The sequence below is a fragment of the Propithecus coquereli genome, unplaced genomic scaffold, assembly GCF_000956105.1.
Source record: "Propithecus coquereli isolate 6110/MARCELLA unplaced genomic scaffold, Pcoq_1.0 Scaffold339, whole genome shotgun sequence".
NCBI classification, from domain to species: domain Eukaryota; kingdom Metazoa; phylum Chordata; class Mammalia; order Primates; family Indriidae; genus Propithecus; species Propithecus coquereli.
The window spans coordinates 280,321-304,186 of NW_012149052.1; the positions used below are offsets into that span (position 1 = coordinate 280,321).

The 23,866-nt window shown below is 39.5% G+C and overlaps 1 protein-coding gene across 2 annotated transcripts in view; it reads left to right on the forward strand.

Moving 5' to 3' along the window:
- The window catches only part of PCSK5 (proprotein convertase subtilisin/kexin type 5), a 436,684-nt gene that overhangs the window by 35,158 nt on the left and 377,660 nt on the right, over positions 1-23,866 (forward strand). For both annotated transcript variants that reach the window (XM_012650669.1, XM_012650668.1), the window contains exon 2: positions 6,171-6,275. In XM_012650669.1, coding sequence (XP_012506123.1) covers positions 6,171-6,275 — 105 coding nt within the window. The remainder of the gene's footprint in view (positions 1-6,170; positions 6,276-23,866) is intronic.

Genomic DNA, 23,866 nt, shown 5'->3' on the forward strand with positions numbered 1-23,866 from the left:
GAATATATAGTATGTTAGGTGGTGATAAGTGTTATGGAGAAAAATAAATCTGGGCATGGGGTATGCCAGGGAGGGTGTCTGCAATTTTAAATAGAGTGGTCAGGGAAAGGCTCCCTGAGAAGGCAGCATTTGAGCAAAGATCCCAAAGCAGTGAGTCATGGTGATTTCTGGAGGAGCGTTCCAGGCAGAGGAAAGCAGGTGCAGGTTGAGGTGCTCTCAGTGGCTGAGGAAAGCAATGATGGCCTCCTTCTCTGTGGTTCTCCTTTGAATGTTATGGAGTCTGGAACCCAGAAGGCGAATAGTTACAATTATTGTAACATTCTCACATTTGGGGAAGTTCTAAGGAAGCATCACACTTTACATTTTAATGAAGGGAAAACAGTATATCCAAGTGCTGTCTCCATAACTTTCTGTTTAAATTGGAAATGAGTTTAGTGGAAGTTTCATACTACTCAGTTCTGGGCATTGGAAAGAGATTCGTGACTTGGTTCTTCCCCATCTCACCTGAGCAGGTAGAAAGAGGTGTGAGCTGGAGGACAGATTCCAGCTCCAGGTAACCGGGTTTTCCATTTCTCAATCTCCAAGTCATTCTATAGATTGCAGAGAGATAACCAGAAGTCAGAGGAGGGGAATTTATAACTTTTTTTGAAATCACTGGTTATTGAGGTATAATTTACATATCCCAAATGCAGCCATTTCTGTATAAAGTTGGATGAGTGTTGACAAATGTGTATACCTCTTGATATGCTGATAAATACTTAACAACAGACTCTTCAGGGAGAAAAGAAAGCCCGAATTTGAAGCCTTTGCCAATTTTTTTGTGATGTAAATACTTCCATCATTGTTGAAGTCAAGTTATCAAACCGATATTATTGAAAGTGGTGCTGGGAAAAGATGCGGTTGGAGTTTGAAAGCCTGGGAAGAGGAGCTGGTTCTAGCACACACCTGTGCATTGATGGGATCACCGTCCTAATCGAGATACAGAACATTCCCCACACGGTTCTCCAGGCCTCTCCCAGCCACTTCCCACTCCACACTCAGGCTAGCACTGACTGATCTGTTTGCTACCACTATAGATTAGGTTTATCTGTTCTAGAATTTCCCATTAATGGAATCCTATAGTCTGCACTTTTTTGTGTCAGCATGATATTTTAAAATTCAGTCACGTTGTTGCATGCATCAATAGTCTGTTCCTTTTAATTGCTTTTTATTGCTGGGTAGCATTCTATTATATGGATATACCATAATCTATTTGTTCATTCACCTATTGATGGCCAATTGCATTGTTTTCAGCTTGGGGCTATTATTAAGAAAATTCTGTGAACATTTGGGTGTGAGTTTTGTTTGGAAATAATGTTTTCATTTCTTTTGGGTAAATGCCCGGAAGTGAAATGAGTAGATCATGAGGAGGGTGTATGTTTTATCAAAAGTCGCCAAACAGTTTTCCAAAGCCATCGAATCATAGCAATGTATGAGAGTTCCAATGCTTTTCAATCTCATTAAAACTTGGTATTGTTAGTCTTGTTAATTTTAGCCATTCTAGTGTGTGTACATTGCTATTATGATTTTAATTTGCATTGCATTTGAGCATCTTTTTATATGCTTGTTGGCTATTTGTATATCTTCTTTTGTGAAATGTCCTTTCATATTTTTGCCTATTTCTTTTGGTTAACATTTTTGTAGAATAGAGGTAAATAACTTTTCAAAAAAAGTGTGGAATTTGGAGAAATCTATAAATTGGAGAGCGCAGGAGGGAAAACATGGCAGACAGGCAGCCCGAGAGAACTGACAGGTTCATCAAGGTGACTGCAGTGCTTGTGACCTTCGCACTCCATAACTAGGTGACCAACTGTCCTAGTTTGCCTAGGACTGTCCCAGTTTCAGTGCTGAAAAACCCTGTGTCCCAAGAAATGTCTCAGTCCTGGCCAAACCCTCTGTAGAGTGTAGGTTGGTCACCCTAGAGAAGTATATTTATAAGGAAGCTACAGACTATATTCAGAGAGTCCCTAGACTGGTCAGGGTTTTAGCGGCAAACTCAGGTGAAACAGTTAGTGGTGAATAAACTCTGAAAGGCCACACAGCTCCTCATCAGGGACAAAGCCAATGTGAAGTGGACCCTAGCCCTCTGCTCAAAAGTCAATAGCTCACTTGTGATATGAGAATTTAGGGACATTGGGAAGGTTCCCTCCTGCTGCTAGGAAAAAAATAAACAAAAAACTCCGAAGATTGCTTTTTGAAATTACAAGCACTATGGACACATTTATAGCTCAAATTTTAATTTTCTGATCAAATACAGTTATCCCTGAAAGAACTGAAACATAGAGTCTTACCAGTCATTTACACCTTAGTATAAAATACTTTACAAAAGTCTTTCCTAAGAACAAACTTTGGTTTGAGAAAGGGTAGTGATAGGAAAATTCTGGGTGCGAGGGTGAGGGGCTACTAGTAAGGAAGAAAAAGTACAAAAATCTTGACAGAATCATGAACACAAGATGAAATTCATTGACTTAGTGTTGTACATAGAGTTGTGTTGCTAGGCAGGGAAGAGTTTTTTTGTGTGATTGCACAGAAGAAAAGTTTATGAGGGCCAAGAGGGAGGAAATTATTCTCTTTCCTTTATGTAGTGTTAAGGAAAAGGCTGGGCTTTGAACTATTTGCTATTGATTTTATACTTCATATACTCCTATTGTTCCTGATTTATTTATAAGATGTCCCTATGTTAGTTGTATATCGTTCCTTGTTTTAGCCCTTGTTGCTATTGCATAACATAAACACAGTCATCTTTTGTTTTACATTACCCCAGAGAAGCTAGATGGAATGTCTGCTTATAGATAATATTACTGCTCTGTTTTCTTACACTGTCTTTCTTTTGAATAACTCCCAACATGTTGTGACATTTTTCTTCTTAATGTTTATTAAATGCCCTCAGCATACTTGGTGTTGTTGAAAGAATATAAAAGACACAATTCTTGCCAATAAGGGATATGCATATTAATAGATAAGACACTTAAACATGCTTTTAAATATATATATGTATATTTTTTTTTCCTAGAAGCTGATAGATTATTTTGTTTGGATGAAGCAGAACAATTGAGCTAATGCACACTACTTCTTAGCTGTTGTCTTGCAACCAAAACAAAAAAAAGTGTAGAGATGTCTTAACCCATAACCTTCAGAACCATGACCTTGGCAGAGTTGGTACTTAAGGTAGAATTAAACTTTTTGCTGAAATTAGCCTGAATTCGATAGTTATAACTAGAAAATTTTGACCACATGTAGCTCTACTGTATGTGACTTTAGTATTCAAGAGTTCTGATTTTTTTTTTTTTTTTTTTTTTTGAGACAGAGTCTCACTCTTTTTGCCCAGGCTAGAGTGAGTGCTGTGGCGTCAGCCTAGCTCACAGCAATCTCACATTCCTGGGCTTAAGCGATCCTCCTGCTTCAGCCTCCCGAGTAGCTGGGACTACAGGCATGTGCCACCATGCCCGGCTAATTTTTTCTATGTATTTTTAGCTGTCCGATTAATTTCTTTCTATTTTTAGTAGAGACGGGGTCTCGCTCTTGCTCAGGCTGGTTTCGAACTCCTGAGCTCAAACAATCCGCCCGCCTCGGCCTCCCAGAGTGCTAGGATTACAGGCGTGAGCCACCGCGCCTGGCCCAAGAATTCTGATTTTTAGACCATTCATTCAGCAATCTTTTCTGAGACCTTATTCTGTATTGTGCCATGTACTAGGAGCTGGGAAATAAAATGGCGAGCAAAATGGATGTGTTCCTGCCTCAATGGAACGATAGGCAGGTGGGGACACAGACATTAAACCAGCCATTGTACTAATCAAGGTGTAACTCCAGGCACATATTCTTATGAGTCTATGAGATGATATAATTAATGAAGTTGACCTCATCTGGGGAGTTTCAGAAATTTCCTCCATGAGATGAGAGAAAGAATGAGGAAGAGGAGTCCAGGTGGAGCTGGAGGAGGGTGCTGCAGGTAGAAGGAGCAGCGAGTATGACAGTCAAGGAACTAAAGGAGCTGGCATGGCCGGAGTCCAGAGAATGAGGACGAGTGTGATTTGAGGCGAGGCCAGAGAAGGTGGCAGGGCCAGGTCATGCAGACCGGTAGGTCAGAGGAGGATAATGCCTTCAGTCCATGAGTTAGGTCAAGCTTATAGAATAGTTCCTGGCATGGTGTCAATGTTTAATATGATATTATTCTGATGTACTTTTCAAAACTATAGTATGAAATACAATTAAATGTTAGCTATTTATTTTAAGAGCAAAGAGAAACTGCTGAAGGATTTTAGGCAGGGGTGTGACATAAAACAGCCAGATTTGCATTTTGTAAGCATCATTCAAGCTACTGTGTAGAAAACAGATTGGGCGGGTGGTGGGGACAGTGCAAATGCCCGTGAGAAGACCAGAAGTAACTGTGTTAGTCGTTCTGTGAGGTTCTTCCTCAGAGATTCTGCATTCCTTTCCACGAGAACTGCTATATTTACCAAGAAACACTCTTGACAAAAATTACGTGAGAAGAAAACCCTAAGCTTCTTGGGATTTTAAGATTTTCTTTGTAAAGGATTACGCAGCCACTCCTGAATTCTACCCTTAGTCCTCTGGAATCTTAAAATTGTTCTGTAAATCCCTCCTTGAAACACTGTTGGAGGCTGGGGCTGGCACCTGTATCCTCTTCCTCATTGTTCGCTGCTGCTTCAGAGACCTGGGTCACTGAGATGAGAGGCGGCTTCAGCAGGGATCTCCCCGCCCTCGCTCCTTCTTGTTTTCAGAGTCCAGGATCTTGTCAGTGTAGGTCAGGGCAGTTTCCACTTGAATCAGAAATTCAAGCCTTCAGACTTTCTTCCAATTCGTAATGACGAGACATTCAATGACAGCATAAAGTCCCAGTGAAGAGATGATTTCTAATTGGCACAGAAATTGAGTGAGTTGATGGTTAAGAATGTGATGAAAAAAAGAGAATGAAAAAGAAACCTTTTATCTGGAAATATTATCCCGGGCCAATGACTTCTTTCTTTCTTTTTTGTTTTTTTAATTAGGAAAGCCCAATTTTTGAGTTGTCCCGATTGGAAAACATCCAGATGATGGTCATTCTTTTTTAGGGCAGAGCCATGGGTGTTTTGGAGAAATAGCCACTTTACATGTTTGCCCAAAGCAAGTAAAGTATCAGTGTCAAAGAATGGGATTTGAGCCCTTCGGTGGTCTTAGAAATTAACTAGCCCCAAGTCAAATTTAATAGAAAAGGAGGCTTTAATAGAAAACGGAGGCTTAGTAAGTATATGCTATTTAGCTCTGGGAGTGTCTTTTGGAGTTAGAACCAAGCTCTCCGGTCTTCATTGTATAGTTCAATTTCCATTCTGTGATCCACGTTTTATAAGAGAAAATATGGTTGTTTGGGATTTTGTTAGTTTGTTTTCTCAACGTGGACAGGGACTTATTTTCAAAGGCATACTTAAACTGACCTGTTTTAACTAAGGTAAGGGATACATAAATGAGAAGAATAAAATGTTAAAGAAATGGATAAGATTAAGTGGATTGAACTATTTTTATACAGGAAGCTGAGTTGATAGATAGGATGTGTGATCTTTTAGAAATTGCCATTTCATTTTCGGTTTTGTAATAAATGAATATGAGCTATGTATTTATACTGTCTGCGGAAGTCAGGACACAAACTAAGTGGTGTTATCTTTGTGAATGATCAACTGCTGAAGACGTTTCAAATTAACTGTATAAATAATCTAACAGGGTCCTTCATTGTACAGTTCTTGGAGCAAACAAAAATGCAATGTGTTTTTATAACTAGATAGCTATTTGATTTTTCCCCCTCCTTCCCACATTTGGATATAGATTGATATAGAATTACTTAAAATGCTGCATATAAATTAAACATTAAAAGGGAGATATGGAGAGGCTAAGCTGCCCCATTATAATCTTTAGTTCTGCAGTCACTGCCTCAAGGACACTCTGTTTCATATCACTTGCCCTTCTTTTGAAAAGTGATCACGGAGGTTCAGGTAACATTTAAGTCCAGCCAGCAACTGCATAATTTATGGACCTTTTTTGTTTTGTGTTCTTATTTTAATGAAAAACAGGAAAACAGAAGACCATTACATACATTAATGCCTTTCTTTTGTTCTTTCCCTCCCACCCTGCCTTTCCAGATAGGGGCCCTGAAGGACTACTACCACTTCTACCATAGCAGGACAATTAAAAGGTCAGTTCTCTCCAGTAGAGGAACCCACAGTTTCATTTCAATGGAACCAAAGGTAAGAAGAACCAGTTGGGTGGGGACCAAGAGGCAAAGCTTTTGCATTTTTCATTGGTGATAATATGCTAGCAGCTGATGACTGGCACGAAGGCTCAAATTTCTAGAGCTGTAATAATATACCTTCGTCCCGTGTCTGTGCTTCCTCTTTAGATTTTTACTGATGTGCTAGTATCATCCGAGTTGTAGAGCAATCTGGGGTATCCATAGGTATGTGTTCTCATGGAGAAATGAGAGGGTGTGGGGGTGGGCAAGATAGCCATAGAAAATGATTGACGTGTTAAGAGTACCGTGCTATCTACCTAATATGCATGTAGATTGATGGTCTGTGAGCCTCACAGAAGGAGGATTTTCTTCTAGAACCCTCAGGTCAGGCCTCAGGTTACCATGAATCCTCCAGATTTTACCCGGCATTGAGAGAGCCACATCTCTAACAGCCCAAGGACTAGACTGGGTCTGGGACAGGAGGAACACTGAACACAGAAGGGGTAGAACCTGGCTCCTGCCCTTGGGGCCTGGTCAGATAGCTTTCTTCCATGGAGTCCTTGGGTTGTGCAGATAACATACCCTTGGGAGAGCTAGAAGGAAGTACGATATGCCTAGGTTCTCCTGATATGCCTAGGTGGGGCAGCTTTGAAATGGGATATGGGAAGGAGAGGGGTGTTAGGGACAAGCTACTAGCAGACAACTAAGACTGTGAGGTCGAGGTAAATATCTGCCCTTATTAATTAAGTTGGAGGAAGGAGCAGAAGTCTGGCGGAGAACTAACCGGCCTCTTGGATGTACGTAGCAAAGAGGAAGAGAGGGCAGCTGTATCAATTTGCCCGAGTTCCTCTGTAGGCTCACTGTGTATTACTGACTGATGAGGGCGTTTTGCTTTTTTCCCCCATTATGATTTGGGTTTGCCATAAGAACTCATTTTTAAATAAATTGATAAACAAGTCCCTACCAGTGAGCATAACAATCTCAGTTAGAGATTCCTTGAAAATTGTATTCCTATTTATAAAGCAAAAAGGCTCCTATTTGAATTAATATGCTAATGAGATTTGCAATTTGGAGTCTTGACCTCTGTTATGTGCTGCGGTTTACCTTGTTTAATTTTTTTCTGGACTATTATGACACAGTGTTCATGATTGTGAAGTTGTATCTCGGTGGTTAGAACAAGTACATTTCTTCTAGGTCCCAATTTTCTGTAGGTTATAGAAACATCTAATACTTCCGTGGCCTATGGATTGCATTTTTTTCCCTTTGTCTCTATTCTGAATTGAATTTTTCTGCAAAAGCACTCTGTTGAGACATTCCTGAATTACCTGCATTTTCAAAGCAAAGTCATACATTTCATCTGTTAACACATTGACTGCCACACTAGGAAAAAAACATTTTTCTTTGAGGCCACGGTATTTATTACGAAAATAGAATAAAAACTTCAAAAACAAAACGATCCTTTCTAATTTAATGAAAAATTTGTTATTTTTTATTGTTTTCTGGACATGAGTTATATGCAACTTGAAAAATAGTTCGTGCAGCTCCCAAGGTAAAGAGACATGTGAGTTACATATGCTCCACGAGGCCTCGGGCTCAAAAGTAGTGTGAGTTAAATACAACTCACAAGACAGTTAATGTGTTAAACAATTTTTTTGAAGCTTTTTTGGAACTTTGGTAATTAAAACAAATCTAATTTTGGAGCTCATGTGCAAAGTCAATATGAATTGGATAAGGCAAGCATGAGCTGGTTTGGGAAGTAATAGCTGAATGTAATGAGGCATTGTTTTCATGATGAAGGATTTACCGAATATGGAGCTGTCTCTATCCTTAGTGTTATCTTGGGGCATCTTGATCTTCATTCTTCTTACCTTAGTGCATCAAATGGCTTATGCTTCATCCAACAGAGACCTTGGATGCTGGGATACTCAGTACCTGGAATCACACCCAGTTCAGAGGAGCAGGGCCATTTCAGGCCATCCCAAGTGTACATGCCCCATCCCCTTCCTCCTCAATAAATAGAATCCTTTGGAGGGCCATACCTCACTCGCCGTTCCAGTGCCTTCTGCCAGTTATTCACACCCAGGATTTACACAGGAGGACTGCAATTCTACCAGCTTTGCAAGAGGGAGCACCACCAACTAGAGTTTGCCCACAGTTTCTTTCAGATATTTCATCATATTTATAGTTCATTCGTTCATTGCCATTTCTTGAACTCCCGTCTTCTGCCAGGCCCTGTGTTAGGCTCTGCGCTTTGGAGATATAGTGGTGCCTGACTGGTGGGATCTCCCACAGTGGCTTTCAGGGAAGCCCCAGACATGGCAGTGCTTCTCACAGTTGGGAACTGGGGAGGCAAAGGACTTGGGAGTGTGCTCCAGTCTTCCTTCTTTTCCATCTTCCTCCTCAAAAAGCTCAGGCTTACCTAGGTTGTTTTTTCTTTTTAATTTTAAAAAACTTTTTATTTACAGAGAAGTTGCAAAAATGTTACAAAAAGTTCCTATATATTCTTCCCAAATTCCCTACATGTTAATGTGTTAAATTTATAACCTTTGATCATTCACTTTCTCTCTGGTCTGTACACACACACACACACACACACACACACATGTATGTGTTTGTATACATATGTTTGTATGTAAGTTTTTTTCTGAACATTTGGAGCAAACAACGGACATGATGCTCCTTCAACTCTAAATTTTTCACTGTGTATTTATTAAAAATAAGTGCCTGACAAAGAAGATGGTAAAAGAAAGAATAGAAAAAAAAAAAAAGCAAAATATTTATTAACAGTAAGTTCATAACCATAAGTAAAATAATAAAAATTTAGATATTAACATTAATTCAATATTATTATCTAGTCTGCAGACTTAATCCAGATTTTAAGATCTGGATCACATGTGGGTGTCATGTTTCCTAAGCCCTCGTTACTCTGTCATATTCCTTCAGCTTTCTTTTGTCTTTTTTCTTTCACGAGCCAGAAATTTTTTAAAGAGTACAGGCCAGTTATTTTGTAGAATAATTCTCAAGTTTGGTTTATTTCTTTCCTCGTGACTAGGTTCAGGTTTGGCAAGACCATTTTTGGCAAAAATACCAGAGAAATGATGTGTTTTTCCCAGCGCATCTGATTGGGAGATACGTGGTATTGCGTTTTCCTTACTGATGGTGTTAACTTTGATCACATAGTTAGGATGGTGTCTGCCAGGTTTCTCTGCTTTAAAAATACTATGGGTATACTTCAGAGATCTTGTGGGTTCACTGCTAGACCACTGCAATAACACTAATACAGCCATAAGTGAGTCACACAATTACTTTGGTTTTCCAATGCATATAAAAGTTATATTTACACTGTACTATAGTTTATTAAGTGTGCAATAGCATTATGTCTAAAAAATAATGTACTTACCATAATTAAAAAATCCTTTATTGCTAAAAAATGCTAATGATCATCCGAACCTTCAGCGAGTCACCGTCTTTTTGCAGGTAGAGGGCCGTGGTTCCATGTTGATGGTTTCTGACTTAGCAGGGTGGTGGTTGCTGAAGGTTGCTAGGGCTGTGGCAGTTTCTTAAATATAACTACAGTAAAGTTTTGCCACATCAATTGACTCTTCTTTTCATGAAAGATTTCTCTGTAGCTTGTGATGCTATTTGATAGCATTTTACCCACAGTAGAATTTCTTTCAAAATTCTCTCACACTCTGCCACTGCTTTATCAGCTAAGTTAATGTAATATTCTAAATCCATTGTTGTCATTTCAGCAGTGTTCACAACGTCTTCACCAGCAGTGAAGAGATTCCATCTCAAGAAACCACTTTCTTTGTTCATCCATAAGAAGCAACTCCTAATCTGTTCAAGTGTTATCATGATATTGCAGCATTTTGGTCACATCTTTAGGCTCCACTTCTAATTCTAGTTCTCTTGCTATTTCCAACACATCTTCAGTTGCCTCCTTCACTGAAATCTTGAACCCCTCAAAGTCATCCAAGAGGGCTGAAATAATTTCTTCCAAACTCCTGTTAAAGTTGTGATTTTGACCTCCTCTCATCAGTCACAAGTTTTCTTTTTTTTGAGACAGAGTCTTACTCTGTTTCCCGGGCTCACAGCAACGTCAAACTCCTGGGCTCAAGCAATCCTTCTGCCTCAGCCTCTCGAGTAGCTGGGACTACAGGCATGCGCCACCATGCCCGGCTAATTTTTTTTTCTATATATTTTTAGTTGTCTGGCTAATTTATTTCTATTTTTAGTAGAGACAGGGTCTCGCTCTTGCTCAGGCTGGTCTCAAACTCCTGACCTCGAGTGATCCTCCCTCCTCGGCCTCCCATAGTGCTAGGATTACAGGCGTGAGCCATCGTGCCCGGCCAGTCACAATTTTTCTTAATGGCATCTAGAATCGTGATTCCTTTCCAGAAGGTTTTCTATTTACTTTGCTCAGCTCCATCAGAAGAATCACTATCTATGGCAGTTATAGCCTTACAAAATGTATTTCTTAAATAATATGACTTGAAAGTCAAAATTACTCTTTGATCCATGGACTGTAGAATGAAGTTTTGTTAGTAGGCATAAAAACAATATCCTTACACATTTCCATCAGAGCTCTTGGGTGATGAGGTGCACTGTCAATGAGCAGCAATATTTTGAAAGGAATCTTTTTTTTTTGAGGATTAAGCCTCTACAGTGGGCTTAATCAGTAAACCATGCTGTAAACAGATGTGCTATCATTCAGGCTTTGTTGTTTTATTAATAGAGCACAGGCAGAGTAGATTTAGCATAATTCTTAAAGGTCCTAGGACTTTCAGAATAGTGAATTATAATAGCATTGGCTTCAACTTGAAGGCCCCAGCTACATTAGCCCCTAACAGGAGAGTCAGCTTGTCCTTTTACGCTTTGAAGCCAGGCATTGACTTCTCTCTAGCTGTGAAAGTCCTAGATGGCATCTTCTTCCAAGGGAAATCGGTTTCATCTACATTGAAAATCTTTTGTTTGGTGTGGCCACCTCCATCAATGATCTTATTGTCACTAGATCTTCTGGAAAATTTGCTGCAGCTTCTGCATCAGCTCTTGCTTCAACGTGCATTTTTATGTTCTGGGGATGGCTTCTTCCCTTAAACTTCAAGAACCGACCTCTACTAGCTTCAAAGTTTTCTTCTGCAGCTTCCTCACCTCGTTCAGGCTTTATACCATGGAGGAGAGGGCCTTGTTCTGGATTAGACTTTGGTGTAAAGGCATGTTGTGGCTGGTTGGATCTTCTGTCTAGACCACTAAAAGTTTCTTTCTATCAGAATAAGGCTGCTTCTCTTTCCTATCATTCATGTGTTCACTGGAGTAGCACTTTTAATTTTCTCAAGAGCTTTTTCCTTTGCAATCACAGCTCGGCTAATTGTTTGGCACAAGATGTCTAGCTTTCAGCTTATCTTGGCTTTCAACATGCCTTCCTCACAAGCTTAATCATTTCTAGCTTTTGATTGAAAGTGAGAGACATGCAACTCTTCTTTTCACTTGAACACTTAGAGGTCATTGTAGGGTTACGAATTTGGCCTAATTTCAATATCATTGTGTCTCAGGGAATAGGGAGGCCTCAGGGAGAGGGAGAGAGACAAGGAAACAGCCTGTTGGTGGAGCAGTCAGATCACACACATTGATTGATCAAGTTCGCTGTCTTATGGGGGTATGGTTTATCGTACCCCCAAAACAGTTACAATGATAACATCAAAGCTCACTGAGCACAGATCACCATAACAGATATAATAATAATGAAAAAGTTTGAAATATTGTGAGAATTACCAAAATGTGACACGGAGACACAAAGTGAGCACGTGCTTTTGGAAAAATGGCACTGACAGGCTTGTTTGACACAGGGTTGCCACAAGCCTTCAATTTGTAAAAAGCACAAGGTCTGCAAAGTACATAAATTGAAGCATGATAAAACAAGTTATGTATGCCTCCATTTTCACCTTCATAATTAATAAGTGTTTCATGGGGAGATACTTAGAGATTATTTAAATTTCTATGAGCTCATTTTGTATTTTTCACTCCTAGCTGACCTCATGGGGAGTATAAGGCAAGTGTTGGTGTTACTTGCTTTCTTAAGCAGGTCTCCTTTTCTTTGATCTTGGATTTGTGTAGGGTGGATGATTTGTGTGCTAGAGTGGAGGCACAAGTAGGTGGGTTTGGACCATGGCTTTGGACCATGACCATGGTGGGTTTTGAAATGGCTTTGGGAAAAACATTGGTGATGCGATCTTAAAATTATTTTTGATCACTGCCTTCTCAAGAAAGGGAAAACACACGAGTGAATTGCAGGGAAAACACATATGAATGAGATCTTAGCTTTTACTTGCTATAGTAAATTGCAAGGCTCTTTCCTCCCCCCTTCCTTTTGTTTTTACTTAGAGGGTTCCAAAGAAGGAAATACAAAAGTAGCAACATTATAAGAATGGCCCTCTTGGTGCTAAGAAAATGTTGAGGTCAGTTGGGACACAAGAGCCTGGAGAACAAGAATAGCTTTGACTCCCGTATGTGAACATTATGTTATGATTAACTTTTTAAATGACAGGGATTCACAGACTTCTAATGTAGCAGCACTAGTACAGTAATAACACAGTTTTGCAGAAAATGCTGGTACATTTTATTGCAGTCTGGCCAATAAGTCTTCCATCTTTCTTGTTTATATCTTTCTTTTTGACTGACCAACCTTCCTCCAAGAGACCTAGGCTCAATTTCAGGAACAGTAGTCTGAGTTCACTTTCTCAAAGTGTTTTATTAATTTGTTTATAAATTTTTGCCAGCCACAGATATTTTGGTCAAGGAGGGTGTTATCTGTAGGAGAACACTGGATGGAAGTTCTTTATATGGTCTGTAGCTGCCCATGCAGACATGGGGCTGGGGGGCGGGTGAGGGGGTGTGCAGGAAAGATCATTTTCTTTCGTTTTCCTTTTCCCTACCCAGAAACAGAAAACTAAAATGCTAAATTCCCTACTAGAGTAGGACATCTTTGACTTTTTAAAAACAAAAAATATAAATACATGCCCTACCCATGCGTAACTTACGTAAGCATAGTGCCCTCTTTTTCCTGTTAGATTTTATCTCGAAGGCTCTGGCGTATCAGTCTTTTATCTGTTCCAATCCTTTTTCTATTTTCAAATCTATCAGAAGTCGATTTTTATCCAAATCTAGGAAAGAGTTGCCCCCTGCTGAGGGTCACGGATGGGCACCTCTCCCATCTTGTTTCTTCCTAAGTCATCCCCAGCTGGTGTGTCTCATCGCATGGGTGTGTATGGAAAAACCTTTCGTTAATGTTATCTATTGCGAAATCACAGACTCCTTAGAATTAGAGTTGTTAGTCTTATCCCTTTGCTCTCCTATGCTGCATACCCTCCGTGATACTCCTAGAAGGAATTTTGTCAGACCCGTTTGAATGTGTCTAGTGACACGAGTTCACTATTTGACAAGGCAAACATTTCTTTATTTGAAGAGACTTGTTAGTTATATAATCTGCTTGCCTGTAGCTTCTACCTGTTGAGTCTACTTTTGCCTTCCAGAATTACATACAACTTCTCCATAATACGTAAATTGACTTCTACATAATAGCTCTTTAAATATTAGAAGCCCTTTGCTCACTCTCCTGGAGAAGCAATTGTCCCTTTATAAACGTGGCCCAGAATTAAGTTCAAGGCTTTAGCTCCCAGAGATATTGCCCACTCGTTACATTTATCCATAAGCCATTTGCTCTGAAGAGAGCTGAAAGCAGAGCATTCAAGCATTGCACAGTGACAAAGGGGTGTGGGAAAAGGACGGGAAGGGAGAAACGAAGTGATTGGGGGTGGTTAGCAGGATCAGATGAAATCAGACCTGTGAAAGAAAAGTAAATTCAAGTTTCTCACTGATTCAGGCTGGGGCCTGTTGTGCCCAGGATTTGATTTTTCAGGTGCTGGAGTTTCTCTTTTTGCCGCAAGAGTAAAATAGTTGTGATGAGAAACTGGAGTACAGGAGCTCTTCGCCGACGTGATGGAAAAGTTACGCATATCCACTCCTTATCAGGCGGATCCCATTTCCCTGTGGATTCGCTTTATAACTTGAGCATTATTTTATCTTCACTGCTAATTGATCTGTAATGGATCCATGAGGCAACCAGCACGGTGGCCATCTCTTTTCTAAACCTGGAGACTATATAAGCTGTTTACATAGAGCTGATCTGCTAGGGGAACTCTGGAGGTAAAGAAACCTTATTTCATTAGAAATAAGGACTCAGAAGTGTCTGAGGTCAGTCTTACCTGACTCACATGCATTAGTTGCGGCCATGCTTTTTCACAAATAATATTCCATTTGGTCTGGTGCAGCTTTAAAATTAGTTGCACCCAGAGTTCACGTGCTTCCTGCGCAGGCCACTGCTGCATTGCCTCTCTCCCAGGCTGCCCTCCTTCCAGCTGGTGCTCCTGTGTGTTTTCTTTGGCAGGTTAATGTTCTGCTCTTCAGTTTTAAGTGTGATAATGACTTAACGGTTTGACTTTCTTTTGTGAAGTGCAGTTTTATAAGTGTAACGTAACCCTCCTGGGTTTGTGCTCATCCAGCTGCGTAGGATGATCCCGGGTGTGTTGAGGTCTGTGGCTTTGGCCTTGTGTTTCTGCACAGTGAGGGTGTCTGTCCTCTAGGACAGGTGCCTAAGCCTTTGTCGTTGTTGCTTAGGATATGTCCCGACCGTGGTCATTTCACATTAGCCTCTGCTCATCTCACCAGTGAGTGAAAGTGGTCAGCACACATCTCCAGAGTGCCACGTATCCTTCTGGAAGCAGTGTGGGCTTGGATCTGATGGCGAGCAGAGAGCATACGGTTGTGGTGGTCAGGAGGGACTTTGGGGAGCTCTCTTGTTCCAGGATACCTTCTTTACCGCATTTTCACCAGCTATAGCAGATCCCTGTCTTTGGCATTTAATAGCATTTCTGAGTCTTCGAAAATCCCACTGGAATGCATCTACTCCCAGGAGAAACATTTCAACCATAGGTTTGCAACATTCAGTACGTTTATGGTGACAGGATAGCGAGAAGTGTGGGAGAGAGGAGGGATGTGGGTGCTGGGTCCGGTGTGTGCCCCACTTCCCTGTCCTTCCCTCTTGTTTCCTGGTCTCCTAGGTGTTTGGACAATCAGGAGCCAGAGCGGCAGATTGTACACCACTGAGGTATCTGGTGGGAAAGTTTAGGTCAAAGCCCAAATCCCTTGTAGATAGCAGTAAAGAAAAAAAAAAAGTTTCTCAGCTACTTTGGCAAGGCTGCCAAATCCTTATTAGAGAGCACTTGGCAGTACTTCACTTGGAAAGTCATAAACTCACATGCCTATAGTGGCAGTGCAGGTACCAAGAATGAGTGAGATGGGCCAGCTATAAAGTCACAAGGTATAGCGCCCTCGCTGCGTGCGAGGGGGCAGCTGCCACTCCACTGCAGCCGGTGGCCCTCAGGTTGCCGAGCTGGCTCAGTATTGCTAATTCAAAAGAACCTGTAAGTCTCAATTTTTACATACCATTTCCCGATCTTAAATGTTGGCAACTAATTCAAAAATTAAAAAATATTTATGTGGGCCAAAGAAGACACATTCAGGGGGCATCCCGGTTTGTATGCCTCTCAGGTTGGCTGTGTTGGGAGAAGGGGAGGAAGGCACGAAAGCCGGATCTCAGCACTTGCGTGATTTTGCTTTGGTCTGACCCTCACGTGGACGCACGTTTCGGCATAAACAACAGGCTCGGTACTTTCACGTCATGAAGTGAAGGCTGCCGGTGGTGGAGACAGGAGGTGGAGATCCCATTCTAGTTCTCTTGTGCTGGCCTCAGTTATCCACTGACACCTATGACTGTCCTGGAAGAAAGTCTTAACATGACGTGTTCGAGGAAGCAGGATAAGTCAAAGAGAAGAACAAATGGGAGATAAAAGTAATGGCCATAAAAATTGGAAGCAGGTATGATGAGGCGAGGCAGGTTATGGATTTTGCATAATATCTTTAGCCCCTTGAAGGAAAGGTACTAACTGTAAAATCTTTGTTAGTTTCTTTAGTTGATGTATTTCTAAGGTGTCAGATTCTAAAAAAGTAGGTTTTGGATTTAGAAAAGGCAGAGTAATGACAACATTCTGAATTTCTAGATTGTTATTAAGAAGAGAATTTTGAACCCACAGTTTCTGTTGAAATCTTGAGCAAGTTAGGATAAAATAAGTAGGCAAACCTAAAGAATCAGTGGAAACAACAAAGAAACAAAAACCAGCATCAACAACAACAAAAAACCCAAAGCCAATTTAATTGTCTGGCTTTGAAGAGAAATCATACTGATTCATGTATTTATTTTAATGAATGCAAGAGTCAATAAGAAATCCAATTAAAACATCACCATTGAAAACATGTTGTTTGTTAATTAAGTGCTTGTAAATTTTGTTTCTATGCTGAGTTCTCTCAAATGTCAATCACTTTTTACAGTACAAAAGAAGGAATTATGATGCAGTAGAAAAAAACTTTTGGATTTTAGTTTCCACTTCCATCCTTGTAGGGTGAGCTCTATCTGTCAATTCTCCCCCAATTGAAGACTCGTCATTGTTCATGCATAGACCTAGAGAAGTACATGGTATAATGCAGAATCATGAATTGTGCATGTAAGAAGAGATCAAAAGTGTAAGTTAAATCCTTATAACAAAATAGTAATGTTATAAATGTATATGTATGGGTAAGGAAAGATCTCCAAAATAATACATAAAGTTTAAAAAAGCAATATATGAGGAGAGTAGATGTGGGAACAAAAAAGACCTATGTGTATGTGAGTGTAATTATATGCAGGATAGGTTTGGAGGATACACAAACACATAAAAATAACTCTTAACCTTTCCACACTGTATGGTTTTTTATACTGTAGTGAAACTGCTTTTGTTGACACCAATCACACTGTGATATCTCAAAGCCAGTGGATACATTTCTGTTCTCGTCTGACTCTACCTTTCACTTAACATCATCATCGATCATTTGTTACTTTTGAAAAACTTGACTTCTTTCTTTCTTTCTTTTTTTTTTTTTTTAAATTGAGACAGGGTCTTACGCTCTCACCCAGGCTGGAGTGTAGTGGCTTGATCATAGCTCACTGCAGCCTCAAAATCCTGTGCCTCAGCCTCCCTTGAGTAGCTGGGACTACAGGCACATGCCACCATGCCCTCTTGACTGATTTTTAAATATTTCATAGAGATGGGGTCTTGCTGCATTGCCCAGGCTGGTCTCAAACTCCTGGCCTCAAGCAGTCTTCCTGTCTTAGCCTCCTGAGTAGCTGGGATTACAACTGTGAGCCACTGCACCCAGATAAAATTTATCTTGAAGCTGTAAATCTGTGGACTTTCCTCTCCTACACTGCCACCATCCTGGTTAATCCCACCACCACCTGTGTGACCTGGTTCATAGCAATTGTTTCTGCTTCTACGGTTGTTCTTTTATTAATACAATCATTCTCCACAAAGAGTAAGTTTCCAAAGTTATAAAAAGATCTTTCAATGACTTTCCATTGACCTTGGAATAAAATCTAACTTTCTCTTAATGATCTTCAAGGGCCATGATGATCTGGTCTCTTTTTACCCCCCTGAGCTAGTCCTTTTTGGTCATTACACTCAGCCACATCTTTCTCGCTATCTGTCTCTCAAACACACTCTTCCTTGTTCCCTTTGCCTAGAGTATGCTTTTTTGGGTCTTTGCATGATGGATGTCCTCTCTTCCTTCATGTATCAAAGTAAATGCCACCTCCTTTGAAAGACCTTCCCCAATGACCCTTACTAAAGTAGATCCTTAATCTCGTCTGCCTAGCTGCTGTCTGGCTTCAACATGTTCATTTCCTCTTTGGTACCTGTCTGAATTCAAAACCATTATTTCTTTATTTGGTTGTTGGTTTTCTCTTCCCAGGATGTAAACTCAGTTGGAACCGGAGCCCTATGCATCTTGTTAACTGTGAATGACCTGAAACAATGTATAGCACAGGGGTGGGGAAACTTTCCATGTTGGAAGTCCACATTAATTTAGCTATAATCAGATAAGGACGCATTCAAGAAATTTCAATTAGATATACTTAAAAATGTACATGATTTTGTGAAAAAATCTAACTACTATGTACTTAATAATTTCAAAAAATGAAAACTCTTGGTTACTTTTAAAGTTAACTAACCTTTTAATGACTTTGTTGTGTTTGCTTTTTGTTGGAAAGCATTTGAATATTTGGTTGCAGCATGGAGGTCTGCAGTTTCAGTTGATCCTCTAGTTGATCAGTCATTTGTGACCTTAAGGGCATCTTGATCTGGCTTAGGTAGGAGAATATACATTCACAGCAATATGTGGTTGAAAAGCACTAAAGCATTTTTCGGGCATGTTGCTGAAGGCATGGATATTCTACTGCATTTTTCCGTATTTCAATTGGATCTTTTTTAGTGTCAAACGATGACTTTAAAATGTCATCTACTGAGAGCTCAATCAATTTATCTGTGGTTCTTTAGGTGCCTTGGTGATATCAACTAGGTGAGGCTGAAATGCTAATTTGTCATGATTCTTAATGTTAGTGAATCTTTCATTGTATTCTCCAACTAATAGGTCTATAACAGCTTCATATTCTTCAAATGATTTGCATATATCATCCTGCTCATCATTGACCTTTGCTAACTGGAGAAAATGTTCATCTGAAATTTCCTTTTGAAAAAGTGTTTTGAAAAAAGATAGCTATTTTTAAAATGCTTAGATTTTTTTTTTTTTTTGCATTTTGCTGATGCAAGATACAATGAAAAGAAATGAGAGCATCTGGATCTTTAATACTTTGTTTTTAATCTATGCAATAAACCCTTCATGTTTTCCTGTCAGGGAAGGTGCATCATCTGTACATACATTCATTAAATTTACCAAATTCAGTCAAACTTCACGACGCTTAACTTGAAAGTTGTTGAAGATATCTATTCCCCGTGTTATGTCTGCAAGAGTGCCCAAATCAAGTAAATTTTCGTAGCAAAGAAATCTTCTGTTATGACCCAAATGAGGTATTAATATAAAAATCTGTGCCAAATCAGTAGTATCAGTTGATTCATCAAAGTGATTGAATAATATATATTTTCCTTTTGAAGTATTTCATGAAGTTGTTCTGTTAAGTTGAAGGCTAATTCACGCTGTGGATCAGTTATGGTTCTCCTTGAAAGAGGCAGTTGTTTGTACTTTGAAATGTTATCGAGGTCTAAGCATCCTAAAACTTCGACAACGCATTCTTTCACAATTTCTACATCACTGAATGGCTTCCCTTTCTTCCCAAGTATATAAGCTACTTTATAAGTTGCTTCCGTGGCATTATTTCCAGGTTTTATTGCTGCTTGAATGAATTGTCTTTACTTTTGCTTTTCATCTTTTAATTTCTGCAATACAACCTTCACACCTCTCCCTCTAATTTAAAATATTTGTGGTCCTTATAAGTGTTGTAATGCTGATGAACATTGAATTTCTTTAATGTTAATATTGTAGTATCACAAAGCAAGCAAATCATCTTATTTTTAGCAGAAACAAGATAATAGTGCAATTCCCAATCCTCATTAAAAAAATCTGTTTTCTTCAAACTTCAGCAGTTCTCTCATTCTTCTCTGACATGATGGGCTGTTAAGCAGACAGAATTAAAAAATACTCTTGAGCTGTGCAACTATTCACAAATTCCACTTCAAACAGAAACACAGTGCACTGTTGTCAAAAGCTGGCGTACTTGACCCCCATAAACTCTCGCCAACCAGCCTCGTGCAGTAGTATCACCAGTCAGGCAGGGGAAGTTAGAACTAAATCATGAGTGTAGCAGCTGTTGATTTAGCCCTTATGGCTTACTAATGTTCTAATTATGCCAGTCAATCTGGGAGGATTATTTTGTTGAAACTTATTTTATTCTTTGATATTTTAAATACATTCATTTTAAAAATAAAATGAAAAGATAAAAGATAAACAAAAATATATTAATAAAAATAAAAGGATTTGTTCTGTAAAATTTGGATTCAGTCAAAAGGCCATACTTAAGGACCCAGAAGGCCACATGTGGCTTTAAGGCCTGAGGTTCCCCACCCCTGGTCTAGCACATAGAAAACCTTTAGTAGAAGAAGAAGTGATATTTTTAAATTAATTTTTTAAAGGAAGATAAGTGATGGAGGCAACAATAAAGTTAGGAGCTGTACTTATCTCTTAATTCTCCTAGACCTCACATCATTTTGTGGTGACCTACACAGTACCATCTCATTTTAAGTGTAGACATCGGAGAAGCCAGCTGGAAAGACACTGTTATAAAATGAAAGAAGCATTGACTGGATTTAGGATATTTGGATTCTGCTCTCAGCTTTACTACTAGCTCAGAGTGGCTATTAGCGTGTCACCCTTCATTGGGCTTATTTCACTTGTAAAATCATGGAGCAGACGAGCTATTTTCTAATGTTCATTCTGATCCATTAATTACCATCTTGAATCAATGTCATTTGTGATTTTACTGTTGGCCCACATTGCCATCAGATAAGCATTTTTCATATTCTCTGTTCTAGTTTCTTTTCAAACATTCTCTTTCTACCTTTCTTCTCAATGTTTGGAGTATTTCTTAGCACATTCAGCTCTCCCTCTAGACACTGTTTTGCCTAAAAGAGCTGATTTTGCAATTAGACTTGTGATTAACTTGGTTAGTCTTGAGACAGATACAGACATTACCTATTCAGCTATACATATAATAAACGAGGAACAAGTAACATTGCTTCTCTGTTGTCACACGCAGTACATGTTTCTCCCCGACACAAGAGTATGATAATGAGAACAGTAATTAAGTGTGATTGCTGATGTTCATGAAGTTCCAGAAGAAGACAGTTCTTCAAATAGCGAAATATTGTATGTAAAAAGGAGTTCTTCTAAGGAGTTCGATACTGTATGTGGTTTTTGGAGAAATGGAATACCTTCTAAAATAACAGCGAAAGAACAAATTTTAAGAAGCCTAGCTGTGGAAATTAGGTATTTGAAATTTATTAGGAGGGAGGTGGTGGCAGGGTCAGGCTAGAAAACAGAAAAGGCCAAAAATAAAATCAGATAGAAACAAGAGTGGACACAGTTAATGAACATTGTTAGTGGCTATGTGCATTCTTTTTTTCAATCCATTAACAAAGCTAAGCAAGCATTTTCATACATGAGTTGTCATGCTCAGGCAGGCTGTTATTCAAAAACAAACAAAAAACAAAACAAAAACCATAAGAGTACAAAACCCAAAACAGTAAGCAGGTGAGAAACAGGACTGTGTCTTTGTGTCCTTAGGACAAATTTGCTAGGCCTGGCTCAAAGGCAGCTTTCACTTTAGATGGAATGTTCCAATAATGTCCCTTAGGATGTGGACATGCTTTTCACACCTACTTCTTAGACCAGTGGGGTGCCCTTCTCCAACTCATCTATGCACAGAGAGAAAAGATGATGGAAACTTCTTAGAGGATTGGGAATAATGAGGTCATTCCTTAACATCAGGAGAACTGAAGTCTCCCAGGAATGAGGTAGCATGGGAGAGATATCCAGAGTTCAACCAGTCATCATTCATTTGCTTTCTCCATGGATATTTTCTGAGAGCTTATTGTGTGCAAGACACTGAGCTGGACATTAGAGATAAAACTAAAAAAGTCACTACCCTCACAAAGCTTACTATCTTTTAAACCCTGAAGTCCAGGCTTGAGGCCAAAAAAGAAAAACAAGTTTTGAAGGCACTGATTAGTATATTTTTAAAAAGCTCTTTCACTAGCACATTTCAAATTTATATTTATACTTAGGGTGCCAGAAAAAATAACAGGTTTTTAGTATGATTATGTCCCAAGTATGGCATGGGACATCCTTACACTAAAATAGTTATTTGTTGTTTATCTGAAATTTAAGTTTAACTCACCATCCTATATTATTATTTGATAAGTCTGGCAACCCTAATTTGTCCCTAAATCATTTTGAGATTAGAATGAGGAATCCCAATACTGAGACATTGGTACACGCGTTGAGACACAGCTAAAGGGGTAAGGACTGACCAGAATCCCGGTATCCCACGACAACAGAAAGTCAGAAAGTTTCACATATTCCCCAAGTCAGGAAGAATTCCTTAAAAACGTCATCCTTCTAAAGTAACATGCATAGAGTAGCCATCATTTATTTTATCATATATTTATGTTGAGACACTTAGATTGGTTTCCTAGCTCACACTGGTGTTTGTAATCCAGCAAGTTAAATCCTCCACCCCTGATGATTGTTTCCTTGTTCTTGAGTAGAAAGACAACTCATTTACCACTTTGTAAGGCATTTCACAAACTGTCCTGTACACCTGTCCCTGACCTTTAAACCTCTATAGTAGAGGTGTGTCTGTGTGTGTCCTGGGGTGAGGGACTGCTACAGCTAAGCTGGGAGCTGCCACAACATGGACATTTTAAGTGAAAGATCTACTTAGCAACCTTGTGATCAGCTGTCATCTTTCAGATTGTGTAGTTACAGTCAAAACAACCATTCGGAGATTTACAGATTTGGGGAATTTTATAAGCAGTGTAGTTGTAGCACAGTCCTTTACAGGAGCGAGTTCCAGCTCCATAGGCAGAAGTCCTAATGAATAGTTAGTACTAACTGATAGAAAGTAGGTTGAAAGTCCAGCCTGGCGTTGAATCTGAGATTGCTGAATTGCCCCTAGAGAGCAAAGGCTTCCTGTGTAGACCTAAATGAAGATAACAAGATGAATCACCAGTACATACAGTTGGCCTTTTCAAATTTCATGACTCTACAGCTCAGACTTTGGGGAACATTGGGATTAAATCATTGGGAATGAAACTTAGAGACAGTTTTCCCCAGTGGACCAGTTTCAGCTCCTGCACTGTGAGTTAATACAGTGGCGGGGCATTATGAAGGCATTCTGAAAGAGTCGGTTTTCTCTTAAAATCAGTGGATAACTAGAGCCCATGTTCAGCCTCATTTGTCTAATTCAAGTTTGTAGTTGAGTAAATCCTATAAAGAGGCACTGTTCTGCATTTGTGGCATAATTTATAAGCTTCGAATCTGAATATGTTAGATGAATAGAAAAGAATAGTCAAAGAAAAATGATACCCTACATTTTTAAGCGTTAATGGCTTATGTTTTTATTAAATCCTTTAAAATCCTTTCCTTTATGTGTATACATTTGGCTCTCCGTATCTGCAGATTCCTGTGGAATCAACGAACTACGGATGGAAAATATTCGGAAAAAAACAATAAAAAGCAATACAATTTTAAAAATGCAGTATAACAACCATTTACATAGCATTTACATTGTATTGGTGTTATAAGTAACCTAGAGATGTTTAAACTGTGTAGGTTATAAGCAAACGCTATACTATTTTATATAAGGGAATTGGGCATCTGTGGATTTTGGTATCTGCAGGGGGTCCTGGAACAATATTTTAATTGTTTTTTGCTTTTTTTTTTTGAGACAGAGTCTCACTTTGTTGCCCGGGCTAGAGTGAGTGCCGTGGCATCAGCCTAGGTCACAGCAACCTCAGACTCCTGGGCTCAAGCAATCCTTCTGCCTCAGCCTCCCGAGTAGCTGGGACTACAGGCATGAGCCACCATGCCCGGCTAATTTTTTTC